General features: G+C 38.3%; 1 protein-coding gene across 8 annotated transcripts; it reads right to left on the reverse strand.

Annotated features, from left to right (window-relative positions):
• LOC109722272 (12-oxophytodienoate reductase 7-like) lies at positions 8,237-16,206 on the reverse strand. Of its 8 annotated transcripts, XR_002219438.1 has the most exons (9): positions 16,095-16,206; positions 15,021-15,135; positions 14,540-14,676; positions 14,178-14,365; positions 13,207-13,367; positions 12,855-12,940; positions 10,182-10,312; positions 8,624-9,398; positions 8,479-8,496 (listed from the first exon to the last, which is right to left on the reverse strand). XR_002219438.1 is itself a non-coding variant. In XM_020250251.1 (8 exons), the coding sequence occupies exons 3-7, from the start codon at positions 14,651-14,653 to the stop codon at positions 10,187-10,189; spliced, it is 675 nt and encodes a 224-aa protein (XP_020105840.1). In that variant the 5' UTR covers positions 15,021-15,135; positions 16,095-16,206; the 3' UTR covers positions 8,237-9,398; positions 10,182-10,186. The 8 variants fall into 8 exon arrangements, 7 of the variants coding, with proteins under 7 accessions (XP_020105840.1, XP_020105841.1, XP_020105839.1 ...); XM_020250251.1 differs by having other exon boundaries at positions 8,237-9,398; positions 14,540-14,653; XM_020250252.1 differs by having other exon boundaries at positions 8,237-8,732.

The following is a 24,194-nucleotide window of genomic DNA, read 5'->3' on the forward strand; positions in this document are numbered from 1 at the left end:
CCGGTAATTTATTAGCTAAATTTCAATTTTGAACGTTTTGCGACAAATTGGTGTCAATTTTGCTGAATTTCTATAAGTCATTTTTCATGAACCATTACATCTTGATAGATTTTGAACGACTAGATTACTTTTGATGACTTAATTTTGACGTTTAGATGAATTAAGAAATCATGTAATATTTTATATTCATCATTATGATTGTTGAGTACAATTCTTAATTTTTGTGAAATTAACTTGATTTGAATTAATTTGATACGAAAAAATTGATTTTCAGGCACTGGGTACCGATACTAGGTATTGGGTACCGGTACAAGGCAAACCGGTACTGTTTTGAGGTACTGCAGAACCCGAACGTTTTTTTTTTTTTGAGAGAAAGGTAGCATGCTATTGTCTGCCACCACGAATGACGCACCTCACACGGTCGATGGATTTCAGCCATCGAGTAGTATTCATGATTCAGATGAGTATATACTTGGGGTTTGGTCAATCGCCTTAGCACATATACTAAGGCAAAACCATCTCTAAACCGACAGCTACCTGCTTCGTTTATTTTATTTAGAAGTAAACTTAGCTGGAAATGTGAATCAACTAGGATTTGAACTTGGGTCTCGGGTACCAATAACCAAATCCTTTTGCTACTTGCGCAGAACCCGAACGTTAAAAAACCTATTTTTGAACTGGGTACTGGTACGCGGGTTCGAGTACCAACACGCGGTCTACGGAATTGTTTTTAAATACCAATATTAAGTTTTATTTTTTCTCCAATACTTCATCAAAACACTTCCTTTCTCTCTCTAAAAATCTCCTAGCATCACTCTCACCCGGATCTACAAGTTTTCGGCAGTGATTTGTAAGTTTCTTCTCCAGATCTGATCATATCTTCTTCAAAACTCTAGTTTTTCCATTTTTCAAACTATTTTTTGGGTTGAAGATCAATCTCTGTTTTTGATGTAATTTCTTGCAATTTTTTGCTTTGTTTGACTTGAGATACATGCTTGCTTGCTTCTTGAACACTTAGATTAGAGAATAATGCGTTATATTTTGCAAATCTAAGATTTATATCATGTTGGATGTAGAATTTCGGGATTTTTTGTCGGAATGCCATTTACCATGAAACAACTTGCTTGAATCTGTTGGAAATAGTATTTTTATGCATTCTAAATTGATTAGAAATTTTTTACACTATTTTGCAAGTTTTTCTTGTGATAATGTTAATGCATATTTCTTTACTTTGTAGGAAAAATGGTATTTTCACTACTACTTACTCTGTTGGTTCTCATGGCCACTGGAAGTGGTCGTGGTCGTGGACGAGGTCGACGAGGTGCTACGAAAAGAACTCGTATGGAGGAAGGAACGTCCGATTCTGATTCGGACTATAACGAGAGTTCTTTTGAAGAAGAAGAAGAAACTGAGGAACAAACAAGCAAAGGCAAAGGCAAAGCATCATAAACATTAAGGATGAAAAAAGGTGCTGGCTCTCCTCCACGAAGAAGCACGGGTGGTCCTATTATCCGTGAGAAAGGATTTCATGAACGTGAAAGCCGATCAAAGCACGCCGCGGAAAGATAGTCATAGCGGCAGAGGGCTTTTGCCAGCCAAACGTTCTTTGTAGAGCGTTATGTCAACTTCAACGAGCTCACCAGGGAGGTTCCTGATTTTGGATAGTTACTACATGGAGCCCCTATTAAGCCCGTTGGGAGGATCCAGGCATGTGATACTTTCTGTGTAGAGCTTATTCGGGAATTCTACATGCGCGGAAAAGTGCTCGCAGAAGATTAGGAGACGGGGACTTACCTATTTGAGACATATTTTCGTAAAACCAAGATTCATGTCACCCCGCACACGATTGGAGAGATATTTGGATTACATGTTGATACCTCCGATCTACACTATACTCATGGTACATTTCAGTAGTCGTCACATTGGAACACCGTGATAAATGCCATATGCAAGACGGGGACAGTGACGAATCGATTATATGTGGAGTCCAAGGATTTAAAGCCCAAGTATCACATTCTGTCCTTGGTGATTTGCTGCAATGTGCTACCAACGATCGGGACAAAGAAGATCGTCTTGTCCTTTTCTACCTGCTTGGCCACCCGAAGCGTGCTCATGGTTTGAATATCAACATTCCGTTTTTGATGTGGCAAAAGATGGTGCATGTCGTTCAAGCTTAAGGGCAACGTGAGCTACTTCCATTCCCTATTCTGATCACGAGGATTTTACAGGCTAGTGGAGTAGATGTCACGTGCAACAAGTACGATGATGGCCTTGCACCTATTGATGGAGTGATATTGGCCAAGTTGATTAGCACCTTGAAGACCTTCAAGCAAACTAAAGCCTACACCACAACGACTTCTGGTTCAACCGCTCGGCCTGCAGAGCGTAAGGGATCATTGAGCTCAGGCGGAGTAATTACTGTTGAATCACTCCACCATGAGGTTCGATCTGTAAAGAAGAGGGTTGAACAAGGATTTAAGAAGCTAGAAGAAAAATACAAGAGATTGGAAGATGGCATGAAAAAAATTCTTGAGAAACTCGGATGTCGCCATGACGATATTTTTCCTGTCGACGCTGGACTGAGTTCGTCACACCCGGTTGACCCACCTACTGTTGGAGCACATGATGATGTTGCATAGGGAGGAGATGATGATGATGATGAAGAAACTAAGCGATGATTTCTCCTCGACATCTTAGTTTACTTATCTTTTGTTTGCTTATAGGATGCAGTTTGATTTACTTCACTTGTCTTTGCATTATGTTTCGGTCTGTACCTATGACATAACTGCACTATCTCCCTAGTATGTTTTTCTCTATATTGTGTTTTTTGGCAATTTATGACAAAAATGGGGAGAACATAGGCAGACAAGGGAGTTGAATAAAGGGGGAGAAATTTGAACTTCGAGAACATTTGATGATGAAGGAGGAGATGTAAAGGTTAATGTTTTGAACATACTACATCATTTTAGAAAATCTGTTTTGTAGGAAAACATGTAATATACCGAAACCTCGGTAGGTTGTATCGAACTTTAGTCAAATTGACCAAAGTGTGCGAGAGAAATAGTTGGACAAAGTCCATTTGACATTCTAACAATGTTGGAAGGGTTAAAGTAGAGTTTCGAGTGAGTTAGAAAGGTTTTAGCATTGCCCGGCGCAAATTGGAGTCGAAACAATGCAAAAATGTATTCTGGAGCATTGTTAACTGGTGAAGCATTGGAAGAGTACTGGTACCAGGCAGGCACCCAAGAGTAGAAGCTCTCGAGTTTGCCTCTGTCAAGCTGGTTAACCGGTGACTGTTCTGGGTAGTACCGATACCCCGCACCCACCCGAGAATAGCCAGCTCTCGGGTTGGGCAGTTAAACAGGGGGCATACCGGTGACGCCCACCCGTGTACCGGTACGCAGTGCTGCGAAACAGCAGGTTGGTCTGCAGGAAATAATAAGAGATGGAGGGTTTATTTGCTATTGTAGCAGCTTATAAAAACCCTACACTCTCTCATCTCTCATTCACAGCAGTAAACCCACCCTCCTCTCTCATTTCTCTTCCTCTCTCTCTCTAGGAGCTCTCCCCCAAGGTTAAAGGAGGAGATCAAGAGGAAGATTTGGAGGAGATTTGGACTTTTGGAGAATCTAGGGCTCTCCTACAAGGTGGAGTTTGGAGAGCTAGTGGGCTAAGGTGAGGTTTCTTATAAGATTGATGTTAGGGCTTAGTTTTATGCCCTAAATCTTTTGGTTTTGAGCTTTTTTCAATATTAGAAACCTAGTAGAGATCTTGGAACCTCGTGAAATTCATGAGCTCTCATGGTAGAATTCTAGGGTTTGCTTTAAATGCCCTATGATGGTTCAAATGATCTCGAAATAGTTTTAGAGGGATTTCTAGATGCTGATAAGCTTGCTTTTGCTTATATTAGAGATCAAAGTAGTGTATTGAGCACAATGACATTGTTAGGGTCCAAAATTGGGACTTTTGCCATGAAAGGGTTTAAATGTAAATTGACCTTATAGAAACCAAATTGGGGATATTTCTAACTCGTTGGTCGACTCGGTTCGATGATCCGACGAGCTTACGCAAAGATATTAGAGAAAAAGCCTAATTTGGCTTCGTTTTGCCGCAGCCAAGAGAATAGGCGCCCAAAAATCACGAAACTTGAACCGTGGCACCTTTACAACCATACGAGATGGGTGGTGCTATCCGAAATCCTCGAATTTTCTTTTATATCTGAAATGTCATTTCTTGAGCATATGTGTATATTGAGCATCATGCATTATAGGAGGAGTGAGTATATATGATTGCATACTTTGAGTATAAGATGCATATATATAAATGTTGTGAATTCTGGAGAACATGTAAAACCCTATGTATGCATGAATGGCGGCAAAGACCTAGATGACATAGAGAACAAATGACATTATGACATCGATAGTAGAGTGGCATCAATGAATTTTGAATGCTAGTGTGCAAGTATGGCATCAAAGAGTATTGAATGGTAGAGACAAACACATAGTGTGTGTGGCATTAACGAGTCAAGAATGCATGAGAATGAGTACAAAGAACATTTAGTGCGTGGCACTGATGAATGAGTATAAAGAATGCATGACAATGGCATTTGTGACATAGCATCCTCAAAGTTGATGCATCCTTATAGATAAGGAATGGATTGAACTTGACATCCTTAAAGTTAAGAATTGGATCATACTCACCTATAAGTCTTAGCTTGAGGGCGGTCGCACCCCCTCGAGCGATGAGCTCCAGAGTAGTCATCACTGGGTCGTAGCGAGTATCTCCCCAGAGGATGGTCCCGTCGGGTTGTAGCGAGTATCTCCCCGATAGTAGGGATTTGAGTTGGTGAGTCTATTGAAGGCGAAACCTACGGGTTAGCCAAGAGGATTGAGAATTGAAAAGTGATCTTGCATTCATCATGAACATTCTATTTGAGCATAGCATGGATTATATTTTGTTCAGGCATATTAGCTACATTTGTTTAGTTGGTTACTATCTATCTGCTATTCTTCCATTATGCCTGATTTAGACCTAGTGGGAAAGTCGGTGAGGTCGGCGGTCGAACCCGCTGGAAACTTTGTTGTAGTTCTCACCCCACTATTTTCATAGAGCCGGGACGAGTGAGCCGGCCGACGATCGCGGTAAAGGTATCGCGCCATAGACAGGGACCACCCGAGATGGTTTTCATATTTTGTTTAGTTGCATACCCTATATATATCATCTTTTGTACTTTGATGATTATAGATGAATGAATGATGCAAATGTATTAAAGAAAGAATGTAAAAGTTTATATTTTGGGGGACCATGTGATGTAAAAGATATGATGAAAAGAATGTAAAAGAATTTACAAGTTGAATGCATGTATGTGGTTAAAGGTAATCATATTACTTGTATGAATGTTTAGTTTAGTACTTTCACTTTGGCTATTGCTTGCCCTCGTGCAAGCCATGTATATCTTTGTTCCGCTGTGTAGAATTCTAATATACATGATTTATACTTGTGTTGAGCCTTGGGCGGACAGGGGAGGTGCTGTCCGTTCGGCGTCTGTTCGACGTGTCCGAACCGACCAAATAGGCCGGTCCCGGAGCGTGACAAAATAAGACTTCAAAACTCCTAATTGTGTCTAAGTCATAGAGTCTGTTTTAGGAATTCTTATGTAATTTTGAATCATATGTAACTTTGGATTACACGCGAGAGGTTCGATGTTTTGGTGATGACATTGAACTTCGTTTTTTATTTGTGATGTACTTTTAAGTTTTGTCACGAAATTGTCAAAGGGAGAGATTGTTAGGAATTTTGTATTGGCAAGTTTCGTGATTTGAGTTGGAGTCTTGAAGGGTTCGGTTCGTGTTGTTGAAGATCGAAGAATTTGGGATTCCGAAAAACTCAGAAATATTTCACTGGATGAATCACGATGCTCAGGTAAGCTTTCAAATGTATTTATGGTGATTCCTAGTTATGTATGACATTAAAATCATATAAACTAATGATATATGGTTTAGAAGTGGGTTTTGATACTTTTGAATTGATTATAACAATATTTGATATTGTGTACCGGTACCTATTTTCAGTTCTTCAAAAACCGTATTGAAAACTAAGTTTTATTACTGAGTACCGGTACCCTACGTTGGTACCTCAAAACCCGAGAGCTGCAATTCTAAAAATTGCATTGCGTACCGGTACCAAACCCGAGTACTGGTACTATATCGGTTGAGTACTAGTACTGCATCGACCGCATACCGATACAGCCTCAGGAAATTTCTGAATTGTCTCGATATACCGGTACCAACTCTCGAGTACCGGTACTCAATATAAAATTTTCTAATTTAGCTTCTAATCCTATTCTAATTGATTCTAAAGTTTATAAATAATCTATTAGGGTTCTCTAATTTATAGAGAAGTACGAGAATACATGCAAGAGTAACCCTAGAGGCTAGGTTTTCGTTCTAAACCTATTTTTCACAAAATAGTCTCTTTTAGTTCAATTCGAGGTATTGAATTCAATATCTATATGTCGAATTGATTTAAGTTTTGCTTAGAGTTATTTCTCTTGTTCTTCAACGACTCTCTAAGTAAAGGATGACTATAAAAACATGATACTGTTTATGTGCGGCATCGTCGATTCGGCGTAATCAAGGGCGATTCGTGGATTCGGATCGTGAGCTCGTGGATTCGAATGGCGTTCGTGGATTTGAATGTGAGCGTGGCGTTCATGGATTCAAACGTGGGGGCGTGGACAATCCGGAGGCTTGCGCGAGACCCATAGAAGGTTAAGAGAGGTTGAGTTCATGGAGTCGGTAATCATCTTATAATCTTTTCTCCTGATGGATTATTTTTTTGCGTGTTGGTCCCGTGAGTTTTTCTCCAAATTAAAATTTTTTCATGTAAATCTTGGTGTGTTATTTTTATTTTCCTCATTTATTTTTTATTACATTGAGATTTATGATTTTGGGCTATACACCTATTCACCCTTCTCTAAGTATGATATTATCTAGATAGATCCTACGGTTTCATAACTTACAAAAGCTAGGAACCAACTTGCCATATTTGACTTCAAATGCATACATGAAAAGGACCGGAACGAACCAGCTTGGGCTTGAGATATATAGTACATGAACTACCTATACATTTTGACCATTGTATTAAGTATTTAATTAAGTACTTACGAGACGTTGCAACGACCAACAATCAAAAGTACCTGGAAGAATTTATTTGAGAAAATTAAACATAAGCTTATGATAGATCGTAATCAACAAATTAAGTCATTTTTAGTCAATACACGGTCATGTCTAGCTCAATACATACATATGTCATTAGTAATTAAAGAGTTATTACTATTGCATGGCGCCTAATTGGTCATTGAAAATCTAGGGAGTATTTATGGAAGCATCATATCACGGCCAGTCTCGTCAAAGTGATTTTCTGTTTGGCCTAGCTTCTAAACAGATTAAGCTTGCAGCATGATCTATTTTCAGCAGTAATCACCTCATTAGTAAGGGGAGCTCGAGGGTCACTTGAAGGAAATTAAGGCATTGCTATGTACATAAAATTAATTAATTACAAGTTTTTCGTTGGCTAAAACGATGTGAAACCTATGCATCTATTTATTTTTATTCATGTGAATCTCACGCCAACCTCTTAAATCACATTGATATTATGATTTTTACGTGGACATACATAATTGTGCATAAAAAGAGCAAAATTCATAAATAATTGTTTTCTTTTGTCTCTCTTTATATAATTTGGCAAATAATCAAAATCAAATATGACTAATTTGTTAATGGCACGCAATTATTAGTATAAAAACATGTGACACCGGTGGAACTAAGCCTGTGCCTAAACAAGGTCCAGACAGATAAGTCATATATGGGTCGGGCTTTGGGTCACTACAACAAAACTAAGTTTTGACGGTGATTATTTTTTAAAATCCCGGCAATTATAATTGCCGCTAAGACAATTGTAGTAATTGTCACTAATGGGGGGATCGGTAAAAATTATTATGGCATTTGTTTGGACGGTTGATAAAAACCTAAACAAATGCCGCTAAATCCTACCCAATAACAACAATTATAAATACCATCATAATTAATTATAATTGCCACTAAAAGTAGACTAAATAATTACTAAATAAGAGTTATAGCGGCAATTGCAATATATATTAAAACACTTAGATCCACAATTAAATATTCCAATAAATTGAAATTAGAAAACATGCATTACCAAAAAGCAATCATAATTTGCGACAAATCACAGTTTCAATATTAAAAATAAATTTCATATATGAGTTCCAACTACAAAATGCTTGTTTGAATTCCAACCAAACAATAATAAATTCTAAACGATGGTAAACATCTATTATCTCGAAAAAATTCCAAACGATGCATTGGATTGCATCGTTGCGGCATGAGAGCTCTGAAGAGTTCGGACTTTTAGTTTAGACATACAGCGGCTCCTCTTCACCAACCATCTCCCTTAAAGCAGTCCAATCTTGTGGCTCTGTAAGAAAATTATGGAGCATAACATTCAGGAGGGAGAAAATATCAGACCCTTAAGTTGAACCATGTATCCCCGATGAAATGAGCTGTCTGGTTGATGGCATGAATGATAAATTAATAATGTTAACTTGATTTGGGGCGATCTGCGATGACCATTAGACGCCTCTGCAAGATTGAGGCCATGAAAAGGAATATGGAGCACATGCCGAACATGACGATGATGGGGAATGCATTCACCTTCAAAACAGGACGAGACAAGATTAGCCTTTTTTGAGGAATTACATTTTGCACATGACCAATGCCAGAGGTGTAATACGTTATCACAATGTTCAAGGAATCACGATGAAACAATAAAACATTGGAAATGATGAAATGATCACAAAATGCAAATATTGCCAAGCTGATATCATCAGATTAGAGCAGAAAAAAAAAGTTAGGTTATAAAATTTATTTCTCCATCTTTGACCGCCAATTTCAATTAACTCCTGAGTTTTGGTCAACAATTTAGTCCTGAGATTTGTCCCACAAAAGAATTAATTTCTTCCTTTGTCTACCATCTGGAAGAAAGAAGCACACCAGATAAGAGCTCACAATTAGGACCGCGTAAAGACCTAATTGTTACCCGCATCAAACTTTTGAGGAGCAATTTTAGGACATTTAAGGCCAGTTTGTCTCACGATTTGTAACAATCCTCCAAATTTTCTATTGAAAATATTCAAACCATTACTATATCTGGAATCTCTGCTTCGATCGCGTTTAGCGCAGCTTGACGGTATTGTTGGACTATATCTGGAATCTCTGCAGTTGCAAGCCTTCTGGGCTTCAGGTACTTGCCGTACGAACCGTCAGGCATTAATATTTTCCATCTTCCCGATATCGGAGCTGCACCCTGAGGTTGGTACACTGTTGAAATGTGAATGGGCGAATTTAGTTAGTTTTGTATGTGCATTTGATTAAATGATGATTTTCTTTTTCTTACTGTAAATCTCACTTTCCATGACAATGTTCACCAACCAAAGTTTTTAGGTAAATCAGAAGACGAAGAACTTGCGGTGTAAAATTTCAACTTACATTAGTCAAATGAGTTCGGCAAACACAAATGCTATCATTGAATGCGTAAAACTATTTGTACTTTACGGTATCGTATTTAAATGAATTCATCTCATTGTGACAAACTTCTAAGCAACATAAAACAGATATTGTATCCCTAAATCGAAAGGATTTTGGCAAACAAAGATCTCTTAAATTAAGAAAGTATAATAATGAAACCATGCCCAAGTACCCTTTTTGGCTTTATTTTTTGCTAATGTGGAAATAATAAGGTAGAATTAAACAGACAAAGAAAACAGATCAAAATTACTCCATATACTAGACTGGGTCCTTGGACTTTCACATGTAGTGATCGAATGCGGAGTCTACTTTACAAATATCTCATTAATCACAAACTAATGATTAACCCTGTGTGATTTATACTTCAACATCAATGAGTTCCACTTAATGTCGTAGAAAATTACCAGTTGTTGTGGCAGAACTTCTGTTTTTTGAATCATATGATATGATCAAACTTCATTGTTCAATTTTTTGGGAAACAAATCTTCAAATAATGCAGGTTAATTCATCAATAAACTTAAGCCTAAGTTGAGCCCCCTTATTGTACTTTGATAGAGACATTATAATAAAACTAACCAGGATTAGAAGCCCGGCCAACATGCCATAATTGGCAAAAGATGATGCTTCCCTTGGCATGGACGGCGTCCACCACCTTCTTCCATGCCTCTACCTGCTCTCTCGTGTAAATCCCAGGGCAATGAGGAAACCTTCATGAAGCAGAAGAGTTCGCATAAGCATCTCAATTTGATTTGTCTAACTAATCACATTAATGGAACTTCAAAAATGAAAAAAAAAAATCCGATTGAACATAATTTAGAGAATAAGCTTCAAAAATTGGAGAAAATTTTGGCAACAAAATTATCAAACTCACTTTCATTGAGTCATTATGTTCAATTTGTATTTCAGAATAACGAAAGAGCTCCAAGTTCATACCGATTTAAATAATAATAATAATAATAATAATAATAACGACATTTGGTCCCCTGAAACCAGCTATTCTAGGTAACTGTTACATTAGTCACTACATATATATTTGATTGGCCAGTGGTAATCCGCATCGGTTTACTACCTTAATGTTATTGGATTTAATCACAACATACATGTAGGTCACAGCGAATGTAAAGTCCAAATTTTCTATTGAAAATTGATTATTAACCATAAGCAACCAGAGACACCTGACATGCATATACCTGCATATCACTCTAGACAGACATGTCACCTCAATAACGCTATGGAGAACATGGTGATTATTGACCTCCTATGTGAACATCTGTTTGCAATTTTATGTAATTCTTAAATGGGCATAAGAGCAGCGCAACAATGAGCTCAAAAGTTTTGCAAGCTGCTGAATCAAAATCACTACAGAAGTAAAATTTAACAGGATCTCGTTTGTATCCTTCTAATACCATTTATTTTACGCAAAAAATCTGAACTTATATCAAATTTAAAGTACCAAACTTTTAAAGGATCGAACTCCGGCGTGACAACAGTAGTGTTTAACATCACAACATCCATTCCAAAATGGAACACCCAACAGCCGGCTGCAGTAGCTTATGACCAGACTCCAAACAATTTGACCCAAAAAAAAAGGGTGAAATTTTGCCATCCATCAGCAGATCACCTACTTGCTGAAATTATACCTAAGCATTCGTATGTAAAAAAAAAAAAAAAAGCTGTTTCACAGATTTTCTAAAAAGGTAAGGTGAAGGATCTTACTGGTAGTTAGAAATTGCCGAATAAGAAATTTAGTCACAATTTGCTACTCGAGGATCCTTTGGTAGACCAAAAACTCATTTTTAACATCCGAAAATGCAATCAAAAGGCTAATTTTCAATCCAGACTCAATTAACACAAATTGAAAGTTAATTAACTTAAATTGTGACTAACAAGATGTGTGGGGCACTTAAATGTACACTCTGGAACACCCTGTAAGTGTCAATTCGACATCAGAATCGCGAATTTACCTAATTGTTTCAATCCTTTCCGCTTCAATCATTCCCTTTCACTCTCTCTCGTTTTACTCTCTCTTTTCTTTTCTTTTCTTTTCCCTCTATTTCTCTTTTCCCTTCTTTTTTTTTTTAATCTGCCGTCCCTGCAGCAGGTGCTGCTGCTGCCTAGCAGCAGCAGCTGACTGCATGCTGCCTGGCAGCATGCAGCCTGCTGCTGCTGCAGTCTGCTGCTGGTGCTGCAGCAGCAGCAGCAGCTGACTGCATGCTGCTGCAGCCTGCTGCTGCTGCTGCCGCAGAAATTTCCTGCAGTAGCAGCAGCAGGGGAGGGGAATAGAGAGGGAAGGAAGAGAAGGGAAGAGAAAGGAGAAGAAAAGGAAAGAGGGAAGAAGGAAAAGAAAGAGAAGGGAAGGAGAAAATAAGAGAACTCACATTCTTTTCCAAGTTCTTCTCCTTCTTCTTCTTCTTCTCTCTTTTTCTTTTACTTGCTCTCTTTCTTTGATGAAATCTGAGAGAGAGGGAGAGGGAGAAAGAGGATAAGAAGAGAAGAGAAAAAATCTCTTCTCTTTCTCTCTGTTAGTGGAAATCCACTAAGAAGGCCATCTTGCAACTTAACCCAATACAATTGCCAATTGCAAAATTAGTCCTTCATAAACAAGTAGGCCCAAAACGTCCGTTTTCGCGTCAATTTTGCGCCAAAACGGATTCTCCTCAATTCCACTCTCACGCTCACGCGCACACAAGTAGCGACAGCCCGGATTTTACATGCCCTATAATGCCTTGTAGACACAATCAAGCTATGATTCTGATTATCAAAAACTGATCTTTGATAGCTGCAAACAATTGCAAAACAACAATTCAATTTTTGAATACAAGTTAAATTGAATGTGTAATCACTACATTTAGCTGCACTATCAAGTAATACTAGAACTTTACATACAATTATTGTCCCAGAACTGCAGTTATGAACAAGCTCAATAGAAATTTGAGAGAAAATGGACAAAGAAATCCCAGAACTGCAGTTATAAACAGGGAAAAATGTTGAAAAATAAAAGAATATATACTTCGTAGACCTTCTTTTTATGCAATGCGTGAACAAACGATAGATAATTGTAAAGCAGGTAAAACATTTGCTATGTTCTACATCTTAGATGCAATATAAGTTGTCGTATATTGGCTATGTGTTGTCCTAATTAAGAGTAATAGAAATTCTAAACTTCAGAATGTGTTGTCCTAATTAAGAGTAATAGAAATTCTAAACTTCAGAATTCTCTGCAAAATACAAATACTTGAACAAGGTTACCTGTTCACAGCGGAGGAAGAATAACCGATTTTCCTTAGAAAGTATGGTATCCGGACTTTTGCAGCCATTGCATATAACATATTCATCTGACAACAAAGAACGGACATAAGTAACATCATAGAAAGTTAATCACATTTTAGAAACTAGTTAATCCCGATAAGAATTTCAAGAATAATGAAAGGTAATAAAGAAACAATTGGTGTGAGAACTACAACATGCCATTTATGTATGTTTACAGATATAAAATGTTCTTGTAATCCAATTAAGATGCATATATATTCAGCAAATTTAGAATAGATGGGGCTATGGACAATATGTATATGTATATTCAGGAGAAGAGTTTAGAAAGAACTTGTATGTCGAGCACCCCTTGGGTAGCGACAGGGCCCAACTCCTTCGCCAACTCGCCAACAGCTCGCTCCATGTAGAGCGTATAGAGCCCGTTCATGTTCTCGAGGAGTTCCAAATCCTTGTGCGCTTTGAGAATCGACCTCACCCATTCTTCGAAAAGCTCTGCATCATAACACGTCATGACTCACATTGAACTTGATCATTGTACTACTTTGGTTCCAAAAACAAGTTATAGGAGTTAAGGCGACCGCAAAGAAATAAAGAAAGATGTTAAGTAAATATTATATGTAGTTTGAACACTTGCGCTTAGCTCATCCAATTCCTCATCTTGTTGCTTGCAGGTCATGTTAGCTTGGCTTTTTAATAAGCAATCATAAAATGTGAGCTGTCAATCTACAAGTAATAGTAGTCATAAAGCCCATGAAGTACTCGAGTCCCTAAAACCAAATATATTCTTCTCAATCAAGGACATACGCAGTATGCATGAATAAATTCATGAAATATCTGTTGAAACATTAGAATGTAAATTGCCCTTTTTTCCTTAATTAGTAAAATCAATTCATATACCATCTAGCAGCAGTTTAATCTTCAAGGTTTAAATATAATATGCAGAAGGCATATATTGCATGGGATAATATATTCCACAATATGAAAAGCAAATTACCTTGTAATGAAAGCACTTGATCAAACAGACTGCTGTTCAAATTTTTAATTTGAGATTTTCTTTATTAAATGACATCTGAAGAGCATTGTTTCTATTTACATTGATGTAATTGATTTGACTTTCATTTTCATAAAAATAAAGTCCCACAAGGTAAATTGATGGTATAAGCCATTCTTTTATCTTACATGTCAAAAAGAGACACAAATTATGGGACGAGGCAGAGTGCTAGACTTGATATGGTTCAATAAACTCTTTCTCAACTCATTTCCAGCCAATCAAAAGGTACTGAGAGATGAAAAACAGGCTACTTTATTAGAAACAGCTGCCGATCTGATTTTGAAGAGAAAAAATCATCGTTGTCTTCGGCTCCATAGCGGTTAGATCTTCCTGCTTGAGAATCATGCCCACGTGGAAGACCCGTTAGGTCTTGGCGCGAACCAGTGATAAGACTGCTCTTCTCCTTTCCAGCTTCAACATTTCTCCTCACAGTACGCACCTAGGTATTTCCTAACTATATTAAAACATGCTAATTGACAAAAATCAAGTATAACCAAAAAAGGAAAAAGGAGACAAAAGACAGTAGTAGTTGTCTTTATTATGTCTTAGCATTAAAACTTGTGCATATCAATATGGAACAATGAAAATTAATAATGTAATAATTTTACAATACCTGGTTGTGAGCAGTGCTAGTCCAGTTTCTCCATTTTCCAAGTTCAACTTCGTCAAGTCCATAATAAGCTGGATCTCTGGCAGCGACTGCAATTGCCTTGTCCAGTTCATCCATCTTTTCGCAGAAAAAGGTAAAATCTAAACAGAATGAAATATAGAACCTCAAAGGATTATGAAGTTCTCAGTTGGGTTTTAAATAGCCATGCATCATTCCAACCAGAATGAGACCGACATGAAAGCACAAAAAAAAGAAGAAAGAAAGAAAAAGAACAATGGCACTATTTCCACTAATGCAAAAGCTTTACTATGGTGGTCAGTCACCATGCATTGATGGGATAGGCAAGTTTAAACTTACTAGAATTGAAAGTATATCAGATAATTAACTTCAATGGCCTCCTTACTTACGCTTTGATGGGATAGGCAAGTTTAAACCTACTAGAATTGAAAGTATATCAGATAATTAACTTCGATGGCCTCCTTACCTGCCACTCGATGCTTTTACAACTGGCCTGGAGCTCTTTTAGTTAACTGAACATGTTCTCCGGTGTATACAGGGGTTTGTTCCCATTGGTGAAAAGTATTCTGCAGCTTATCGATCTGAAGCCAAAATATTTACAAAGGAATAGAATAAGTTATCCAGATTTACCCCAAAAATGTATAACTAATATTGCATATCAAATCATTATTGTTGAAGAGTTGCCATGCCGCTGTATCCGTATAATCTCATGATGATATACCTTATCCAAATCCATGCATTGTGTAGTAGTTCACCAATCAGTTACTGATTTCACTGATTTACACAAGAGAACATATTCTTATCATAATATCATCTCATTTTACTGATTTTTTTTTGAGAAATTAATCAGTTAATTTCTCTGTATTTTGTGGAGGTATCAAATCAACAAATTTGTTGAAAACATACCAAATTTATCCTTAATTTTCAGCCAAATAATAAACCCTTTTGCTATGATTTTACAAAGTTTAGGGTCTAAATTGGCATCTCCACTTATAAATCACCTCTTTACTTATATTCCTAAGCTGTGATGTTTATTGGTGTCTACATATATCATTATTCAATTCTAAATTTCTAGATCACAATCTCTGACTCCTAATAATTGGAGATATTTTTAAATACCATGATTGTAAAAAATAGCTCCTTTTCCTTTCAAGCACCATATGAACTAACTAGGCTCCTTGTTAATTGTTACGTAGGGACAAGGAAATCGACAATTGCGAACTAAGTTGTCAACCGAATCTGATCAGATTCAGTAGAGTATGTTCAGACACCTTGTAATTTTATTGTAGAAGTGCAATTATATAATCAATAATGTTATACCCACAACATAGAAGAAACCTAACTTATCATTTTCTACGTCCACTTCGGTTCTTGTCTATAGAGAAATGCACGATCGTTCGATCAGTAAGTAAAGCATCAGCAAAGGAAACCTATAAATTCTTGCAACATTAAAGCATCCATTTACTCCAAAAAACCAAGCTTCCATTAACATTAATTTGATTCCTTAATCACTAGAGAGGTATCGAAAAGGGGAGCTAACCCTAGATATCGCCACCACCTCCTCGTCGTCCTCCTCGCGAAAGAGAGATCTAGTGCGGAGCGGGCGAAGACGGGGGCGGGCTCCAGGGACCAGGCGGAGAAGGCGGTGACCAGGAAGGGGTCGTCGTCGTCGTCGTCGTCGTCGTCGTCGTCGCCGTCGCCGTCGCCGTCGCCGTCGCCGTCGCCGTCGCAGTAGTGGCCATGGTCGCCGTGGGTTTGAGGAGGAGGAGGGGGTGAGGGAGAGAAGTGGTTGAGGAGGCGAGGGAGAGGAGGGGGTGAGGGAGAGAAGGGGTTGACGCAGGGGAGGGGTGCGGGGGAGTGGAATAGGGTTGGGTTTCGGTGACGGTTAGGGTTAGGATTTTATTAGGGCTCAAATAAATTTATTTAATATATAAATATTAGTATATAGTTTAAAATAGGGTTATTTGCATATACGTCCCTGCAAACATAGTGAATTGCAAAAATATTCCTGCAAAACGAAAACTCTATAAGTTGTCCCTGCAAAAGTCCTAATTTATGCAGATATGTCCCTCTGATTAACATCTGTTAGAGAACTGTTTATTTTTTAACAGTTTTCATGTGAAATGACCATTTTGCCCTCACAAATATATCCCTCCAAAAGCATCTTCCCCTTCTCTTTCTCTTCCCCTTCCTCTTCAGACCGCCGGAGCGGATGGCGGCGACTGCGCGAGTCGAGCTCGCCGGCGACGAAGAAGAGGGAAGAGAAAGAATGAGAGGAAGAAAAAAAGGGAAGAGGAAGAAGGAGAGGAAGAGGGAGAGGAAGAGGGAAGAGAAAAATGAAGAGGGAAAGGGTTCGTCGCCGCGCGCCGCCGCCGCATCTCCTCCTTCGCCGGTGACGAAGAAGAGGGAAGAGGAAGAGGAAGAGGAAAAGAAAAAGGGAGAGGAAGAAGAAGAGGGAGAGGGAGAGGGTTTGCTGTCGCCGTCGCATCTTCTCCCTCGCCGGCGATGAAGAAGAGGGAAGAGGAAGAGGAAAGAAGAGAATAATAACCATGCATCATTCCCAACCGAATGGACCCGACATGAAAGCACAAAAAAAAGAAGAAGAGAAAAAGATACAATGGCACTTATTCCACTAATGCAAAAGCTTTACTATGGTGCGTCAGTATCACCATGCATTGATGGATAGGCAATTTAAATCTGTTCTAGAATTGAAAGCTATATCAGATAATTTAACTTCAATGGCGCTCCTTACTTACGCTTGATGGGGTTAGGCAAGTTTAAACCGTACATAGAAGTTGCATAAGTTATAATCAGATATATTAACATTCGATGGCCTCCCTTACCTGCACTCGATGCTTTTACAAACTGGCCTGGAGCTCTTTTAGTTAACGAACATGTCATCTCGGTGTTATTACAGGGTATTCGTTCCCATGTGTGAATAAGTATCTGGGCAGCGTTTATCGATCTGAAGCCAAATATTACAAAAGAAAGAATAAGTTATCAGATTACCCCAAAAATGTAATAACTATATTGCATTAATTCAATCATTTTGCTTGAAGGTTGATGCCGCTGTTATCCGTAATAATCTCATTGATATATCCTTATCCAAATCCATGCATTGTGTAGTGTTCCCACCCAATCAGTTTACTATTCTTCACTGATCTTACACAAAGAGAACATATCCTTATCATAAGATCATCTCATTTACTGATTTTTTTTTGAAAATTATCAGTTAATTTCTTCTTGTATTTGTGGAGAGCTATCAAATCAACAAATTGTTGAAAACATACCAATTATCCTTAATTTTCCAGCAAATAATAACCCTTTTGGCCTAGTATGATTTTAAAATGTTTAGGCGTCTAAATGCATCTCCACCTTATAAATCCCTTCTTTACTTTATTTCCTAAGCTTGTGGATGTTTATTGTGCTCTACATATATATTATTAATTTAAATTTCTAGATCACAATCTCTGACTCCTAAAATGGAGATATTTTAAATACCATGATTGTAAAAAAGCTCGCTTTTCCTTCAAGCACGCATATGAACATCTAGGACTCCTTGTTGTTAATGTTAGACGTAGGGACAGGAAACGACAATTGCGAACTAATAGTTGTCAACAGTCAAATCTGATCAGATTCAGTAGAGTTATGTTCAAGACACCTTGTAATTTATTGTAGAAGTGCAATTATATAATCAATAATGTTATACCGCCACAACAATAAGATAAGAAACTGTAACTTATCATTTCTACGTCCACTTCGTTCTTGTCTATGAGCCAGAAATGCACTGATTCGTTCGATCATAAGTAAGCATCAGCAAAGGAAACGCTATAAATCTTGCAACATTAAACCAGGTCCATTACTCGCAAAAAACTCTTAAGCTTCCATTAACATTAATTGTTGATTCCTTAACACATAGAGAGGTCATCGAAAAAGGGGAGCTACCCTAATATCGCGTCACACCTCCTCGTCGTCCTCCTCGCGAGAGAGAGATCTAGTGCGGAACGGGCAGAAGACGGGGGCGGGCTCAGAGGACCAGGGCGGAGAAGGCGGTGAACGAAAGCGCCGGTGGAGGAAGGGGTCGTCGCATCTCGCCGTCGCCGGTCGCCGTCGCCGTCGCCGTCCGCGGTCGCCGTAGTGGCCATGGTCGCCGTGGTTTGGGAGGGAGAGGGGGTGAGGAGAGAGGTGGTTGAGGAGCGCGAGGGAGAGGAGGGGGTGAGGAGAGAAGGGGTTGACCGCAGGGGAGGGTGCGGGGGGAGTGAATAGGGTTGGGTTTCGGTGAGTGGTTAGGGTTAGGATTATTAGGCTACAAATAAATTTATTAATATATAAGATATTGAGTTAAAGTTTAAATATAGTTGCTAAAGTATAATTAGATATTAATCAATAGGCGGCTATTTTATAATCGCCGTTACTAAATTGCCGCTAAAGGCAATTTTGTTGTAGTGTATACAAAAAAAACTATACTTTGTGCCTCGAAATTTTGATGCCTATTTGGACAAGTCTCAGCTTGGGTCTGGAGAGTCCCCCTAGAAGCCCGATACATTAATTACCATTACAACTAACTGGATGTATACTTTTGTAACTCATGGAATAAGGAACACAAGGACCATAATGTTATATATAGTGTTATCCTAAAGGCCTAATTAATTAATCCTTTGTTGCGGCATTTTTGGGAGAAACAAGTTTTCACGTGATGAAACTTGCATTCTTGAACTGAAAAAAAATAAAAATTTAATTTTAACTTCTATAAAGATATATATATATATATATATATATTATATATATATATATATATTATATATATATATATTATGAGTAGAACTCAGGCTGGGCTATTAGTATAAGACATCAAAGTTGCTACCGATTTCTTAGCCGTAGCGGATTGCTTCGCGATCCATGCAGATGCAGGGGGAAGAATGCAATCCGAAAATTAACCTACGGAGCGTCGTTTCCTTCGCGCGACCGTACAGGGAAAATTTGGGCGGAACACCCGATCTCAACATTTCGCTGCCTCTCCTCATCCTCTCTCTCTCATCGTCCATCTCCCAACTCCCCGAACCCTTCTCCATTCGCTTCGCCTCTCTCCTCATCATCGCCGTCCTTCGCTCCACCTAATCCAGGCCGCGCCGACGTCCGGGCACCCCCTCTCACGCCTCCAATCGTCCGACCGGCAACGACACTCTCACGCCCTCATCACAACTCCGAGACTCGCAACCCCCTCCACGCCCTCCGCTCGATCTGTAGGAGGCGAGTTGTAGAAGGTGAGTCCTCCTCTCCATGGCCCATCGGCGACGCCCTCATTTCCCTCCACGCCACGGAGGCCTCCGCGGCTTTCGAAATTATGTTCGATTTGGAGCTTTTCAAAAAAAATTTAGTGTTTCTATTTTTAATTTAAATTTTTTCTCCGCAACATTTTGTTCCGCAATGCCCAGCATATGAGACTAAGTTCAATATGCTTCTAGATTTTCGAGCCTCTTGCTTGCAAATGCTATCTGCTAAGGCATGTAATAACTTTCTTGTTTTTATTGAGATAGTTTGTATGGGAGCCTTTATATACTGCATGAGTTGCTTATGGCCCCATACTTGTTCAGCAACATGTTTTCTTGATGTTCTTTGGTTAGCAAGCGAGTGAAAGTCTGAATAACTTGTAGAATATCACAAGTTTGTTAGTTAAGGATGCGCCATCTCTCATGTTCTTATATACCTTCTCATACAAAAATTTTGCCATGGAAGTTTATAGTGTATATTGCATATCTGTTTTTGATGGGGTGGGATGGATTGTATAATTTGGTCAATTGTCTAGTTAGTCTAGGAAATCCGGGGAGATCTAAAAACCAAAAATTGAATCAGTTCTGGCAACGAAAAATTTGTAGAAAAATATAGAGATTGGAGTGTAAATTTGTGTCGAGCAAAGTGAATTAATGTTGTATATCAACTGTATGTATTATTTAAATTGATCAGTTGTGAAGTAATATTATTATTAATTGCAAACTATTCACTTTACCATTATGTAGTTGTAAGAGTTTTTCTATTTATGTGGCGCCGCCCCGGCCCGCGGCGGGGTATACGAGGATAGCGACAGGCCGGCGGCCCTCGCGGGGTGGGGCCGGGTTAGGGTGTTGCGGGGACGCCAGCCTCGCGCCCCGCGCGCCGGCAAAGGGAAAAAAAAAAAAAAAAAAAAAAAAAAAAAAGGAAGAAAAAAAGGGTATTACGGTCCTGAAAAAAAATGGGGGGTTGGTCGAAAAAATTTTGGGGGGCGCCCGATCGATTCGTCCCGTGCCCCGCGACTTTATTTGGAATGTGCTGACTGCGGACGAGCTCCCCCCCCCCGGGGGGGGGGTTTATTGAACCCCCCCCCCGCGCCCCCCGCGGCCAAAAAAACCGCCCCCCCCAGCCCGCGCCGGCGGCCGCCCCCGCCGCCCGCCCGCCCCGCCCGCCCCCCCCCCCCCCGAAAAAAAAAAAAGTCCCCCGCCCCCCCCCCCCCCCCGTGAGATTGGTCTTCCAATTCCCATCAAGCTTTGCTGTCAATTTTTGATCACGAACTAAATTATGTGGCTAAACAAAAAGGACAATTACCAGTGATTCTGAACAATTGAATTCAAAGATACAGAAATTTTGGGGAATAAGGATGCAATTATTTGTGATATATCTCTCATTTGAAACTCTTGGTGTAAAAAATTGAAGACGATTTGGTCAGGTTTTAATCTTTGGAACTTTATGGATTTATTTGGTTCGAAGAGGTGTTCATAGTATCAGAATAAATAATTTTACTATGATGAATGTAATGGTTTTATTTTCTAGATATGTGCTTAATTTTTTTGTAATTTATTATATGGAAAAGAAGGAAGAATGCAAGAATGGCTCCAATTCATCATACAGTCTTATGGATTGTGAAAACAAGCAGTTACAGAGTGTCTCACACCATGCTAATCCTTTGAAGACCATTTTATGATTGTGTTAACGTATGGAAAAAATCTGATGAAAATCATTGTGAATTTCAAGTGGTGCTATGTCTCAATTTTATTGCGTACAAAGCGAATTGTTCTGAGGTTACGTCGTGTGGAAGTACAATCTATAGCGCATACCAAATAAAGATTCATTTGCCTGATGCTGTTTCTCATATCATCAACCAATAGAATAGAGGAAATAAGCATAAAGCAATGAGGTAAAAGAGCTAAGATGTATGCAAATGCACAACGAATTTTGGAGGATTAGTCCTATTTGTGGCGTACTGGTTTGTATTACTGAGCATAATGTTATTCATGAAGTATTTATGTGATTTGGGTGTATTAAGATGTCATGAGGTATTTATATGCCATTTGGGTGTATTAGATAATTACGGAGTTTGCATGTCAGTTAATTTGTGAACTATATGTAATCGAACAATATATATATTATGGCATTGTTTTGTAATAAATGTCTTGAATGTTTAATATACTGTTATGACATTTTGCTACTGATGGTTGAGATTTGTGATTCTCATAGTTTATTTATATTATTGTTAGTTCTCATTTTGCTACTTGTTCCTTTTTTTCTTTTCGATTTGAGGGTACACAAATGACAAATAATCCACTCTTATACTTAGAAACTTAATTTGGAAAGTCCCAGTTTCTGCAGCTATAAGTAGAGTTGAACAGGTTCTAGAGTCTGCTTCTCTACAAAGGAACAAAAGGTAATGCTTCTCTACAAAGGATCAGGTTCTAGAGTCCTGCTTCTGCTACAAAGGAACTGATATATAGTTTTAAGTATTCTTTTTTATCCAGGTTGTATATACAAAGGCCGAAGAAGAGGAACATAGACTAGAAGACGGAGAAATTACATAACATACGACTGGAGACAAATTTGATTATTTCCAAACAAAAGCGGAAACAAACGATTCCTAAACTCCCGAATCTGGCTGAAGTGAAAGAATACCTTATATACAAGTAAAATTATAATTGTCTGGAGAAAGCTTCCTTGAAGCTAATGAAGCAAACAATGATATATAACAAAAGGCTCTTGTAACAGACTTAGCAACATCAACATATAGTACGAACAAACACATAATAAACCCCACATAACAACATCAATAAACTTTCATTTTAATTAATTTTACCTTAGATACATCAAATACATGCAAAAGCTTTCTTTTGAAGGCAAACCATAAATAAAACCACATAATAAACCCACATACAACATCAAAACTTCCTTTGAACAAACACATAATAAACGCCACATAACAACAGTCAAAAACTTCCTTGAACATCAAATAAATCAAAAGCTTTCTTTGAACAAACACATAATAAAACCACATAATAGACCCCACATAACAATATCAGAAAGTTCCTTTGAACAAACACATAATAACGCACATAACAACAATCAAAAAAGCTTCCTTTGACCATCAAACAACATCAAAATCTTTCTTTGAGCAAACATTAATAAACCCACACATATAAAACCCCATAACAACATCAAACACATATCAGTATGGAATTATGCTTGACTTTGAACAACTAAATGCTTGATGACTCTGAAAAGCACATATAAACAACATCAAAAATTCAATGCACACATAACAACTTCTCCCACCATGGAAGAACGCTCAACGAAACCCTTTATCGCTTCTCGTTTTCAATAGTTGCCACGTAGTTCTTTCTTCCGATAAAGACTGCAAATCAATAGAATCCAAAAAATATTATAAAGATTGATAAAATCACATAAATCAATAAAGTAAGTGCTAACAAAAGCATTTACTCGCCTGCAAGTACGGTATTGTGTCCTTCTTTTTACAAGTGTTGGCATGTTCTACAGATTTTTTCATTGCTTTTCAGCAGACCAGGCTATATCTTTGTGGCCTTTTTTTTTTCCTTTACATTGGGATTGGAGGATCTTCACGTGACACATCAACACTAAGCTGTCTTGTAAAAAAATAGTAGCCGTGCTGATGCCTCCCATATTTCACTGTTGATCTTGTTTCTCTTCATGATTTCATAGAGTTGATTTAATCATCACAAGTTTATCGATTTTTCTCACAGTCATATTCATATTCTCAAAGTCTTGGATGCCTCAGAATAAAAGTTGTTTGCATTTTAGTGTAAGTGTATTAAGTTGTCTCCTGTGCATTGAGGAGTCACCTGTTAACATACTTTTGAAAATTATGCTTTGAGACCTCTGTTTTGCATCTTTAGTCACGCGTTTTATAATATAGTCGGCGGGAAATCTGATGGCATTCGAACGGTAAGCGATAAGCTTTTACATGCAATGTGAACATAAAAGCCACTAATTCAAAAAATTCTTGCATGCAACTCACTTTCGCCATAGATGGAGCTTGAATCAACTATAAATGGAAGTTTTCGCTTGGTGGTTAAGAAAAATTGTAATAGAGTTTTGTATATGTGCTAATTCTTTGTAGCAAATTGTTCTCACAACGTCCGCCAAATATATCCTTCGTCCATCGGAAATTGATTTAAATTATGAAAAATATTGCTTTTGCTGTACACACTACGACATTGTATTTCATAAGGATTATGTGACGCATAAACAGATTCACCATCTCCCGACCGTAAAGTCTGCGTTCATCTCTTGCATAGCGACTACTAACACATCTTGTCAATTGTATTACAGCTTACATATTGATGTATTGTTATCCCATCGA

The sequence above is a fragment of the Ananas comosus genome, linkage group 16 (genome assembly GCF_001540865.1).
Source record: "Ananas comosus cultivar F153 linkage group 16, ASM154086v1, whole genome shotgun sequence".
In the NCBI taxonomy this organism is placed as follows: domain Eukaryota; kingdom Viridiplantae; phylum Streptophyta; class Magnoliopsida; order Poales; family Bromeliaceae; genus Ananas; species Ananas comosus.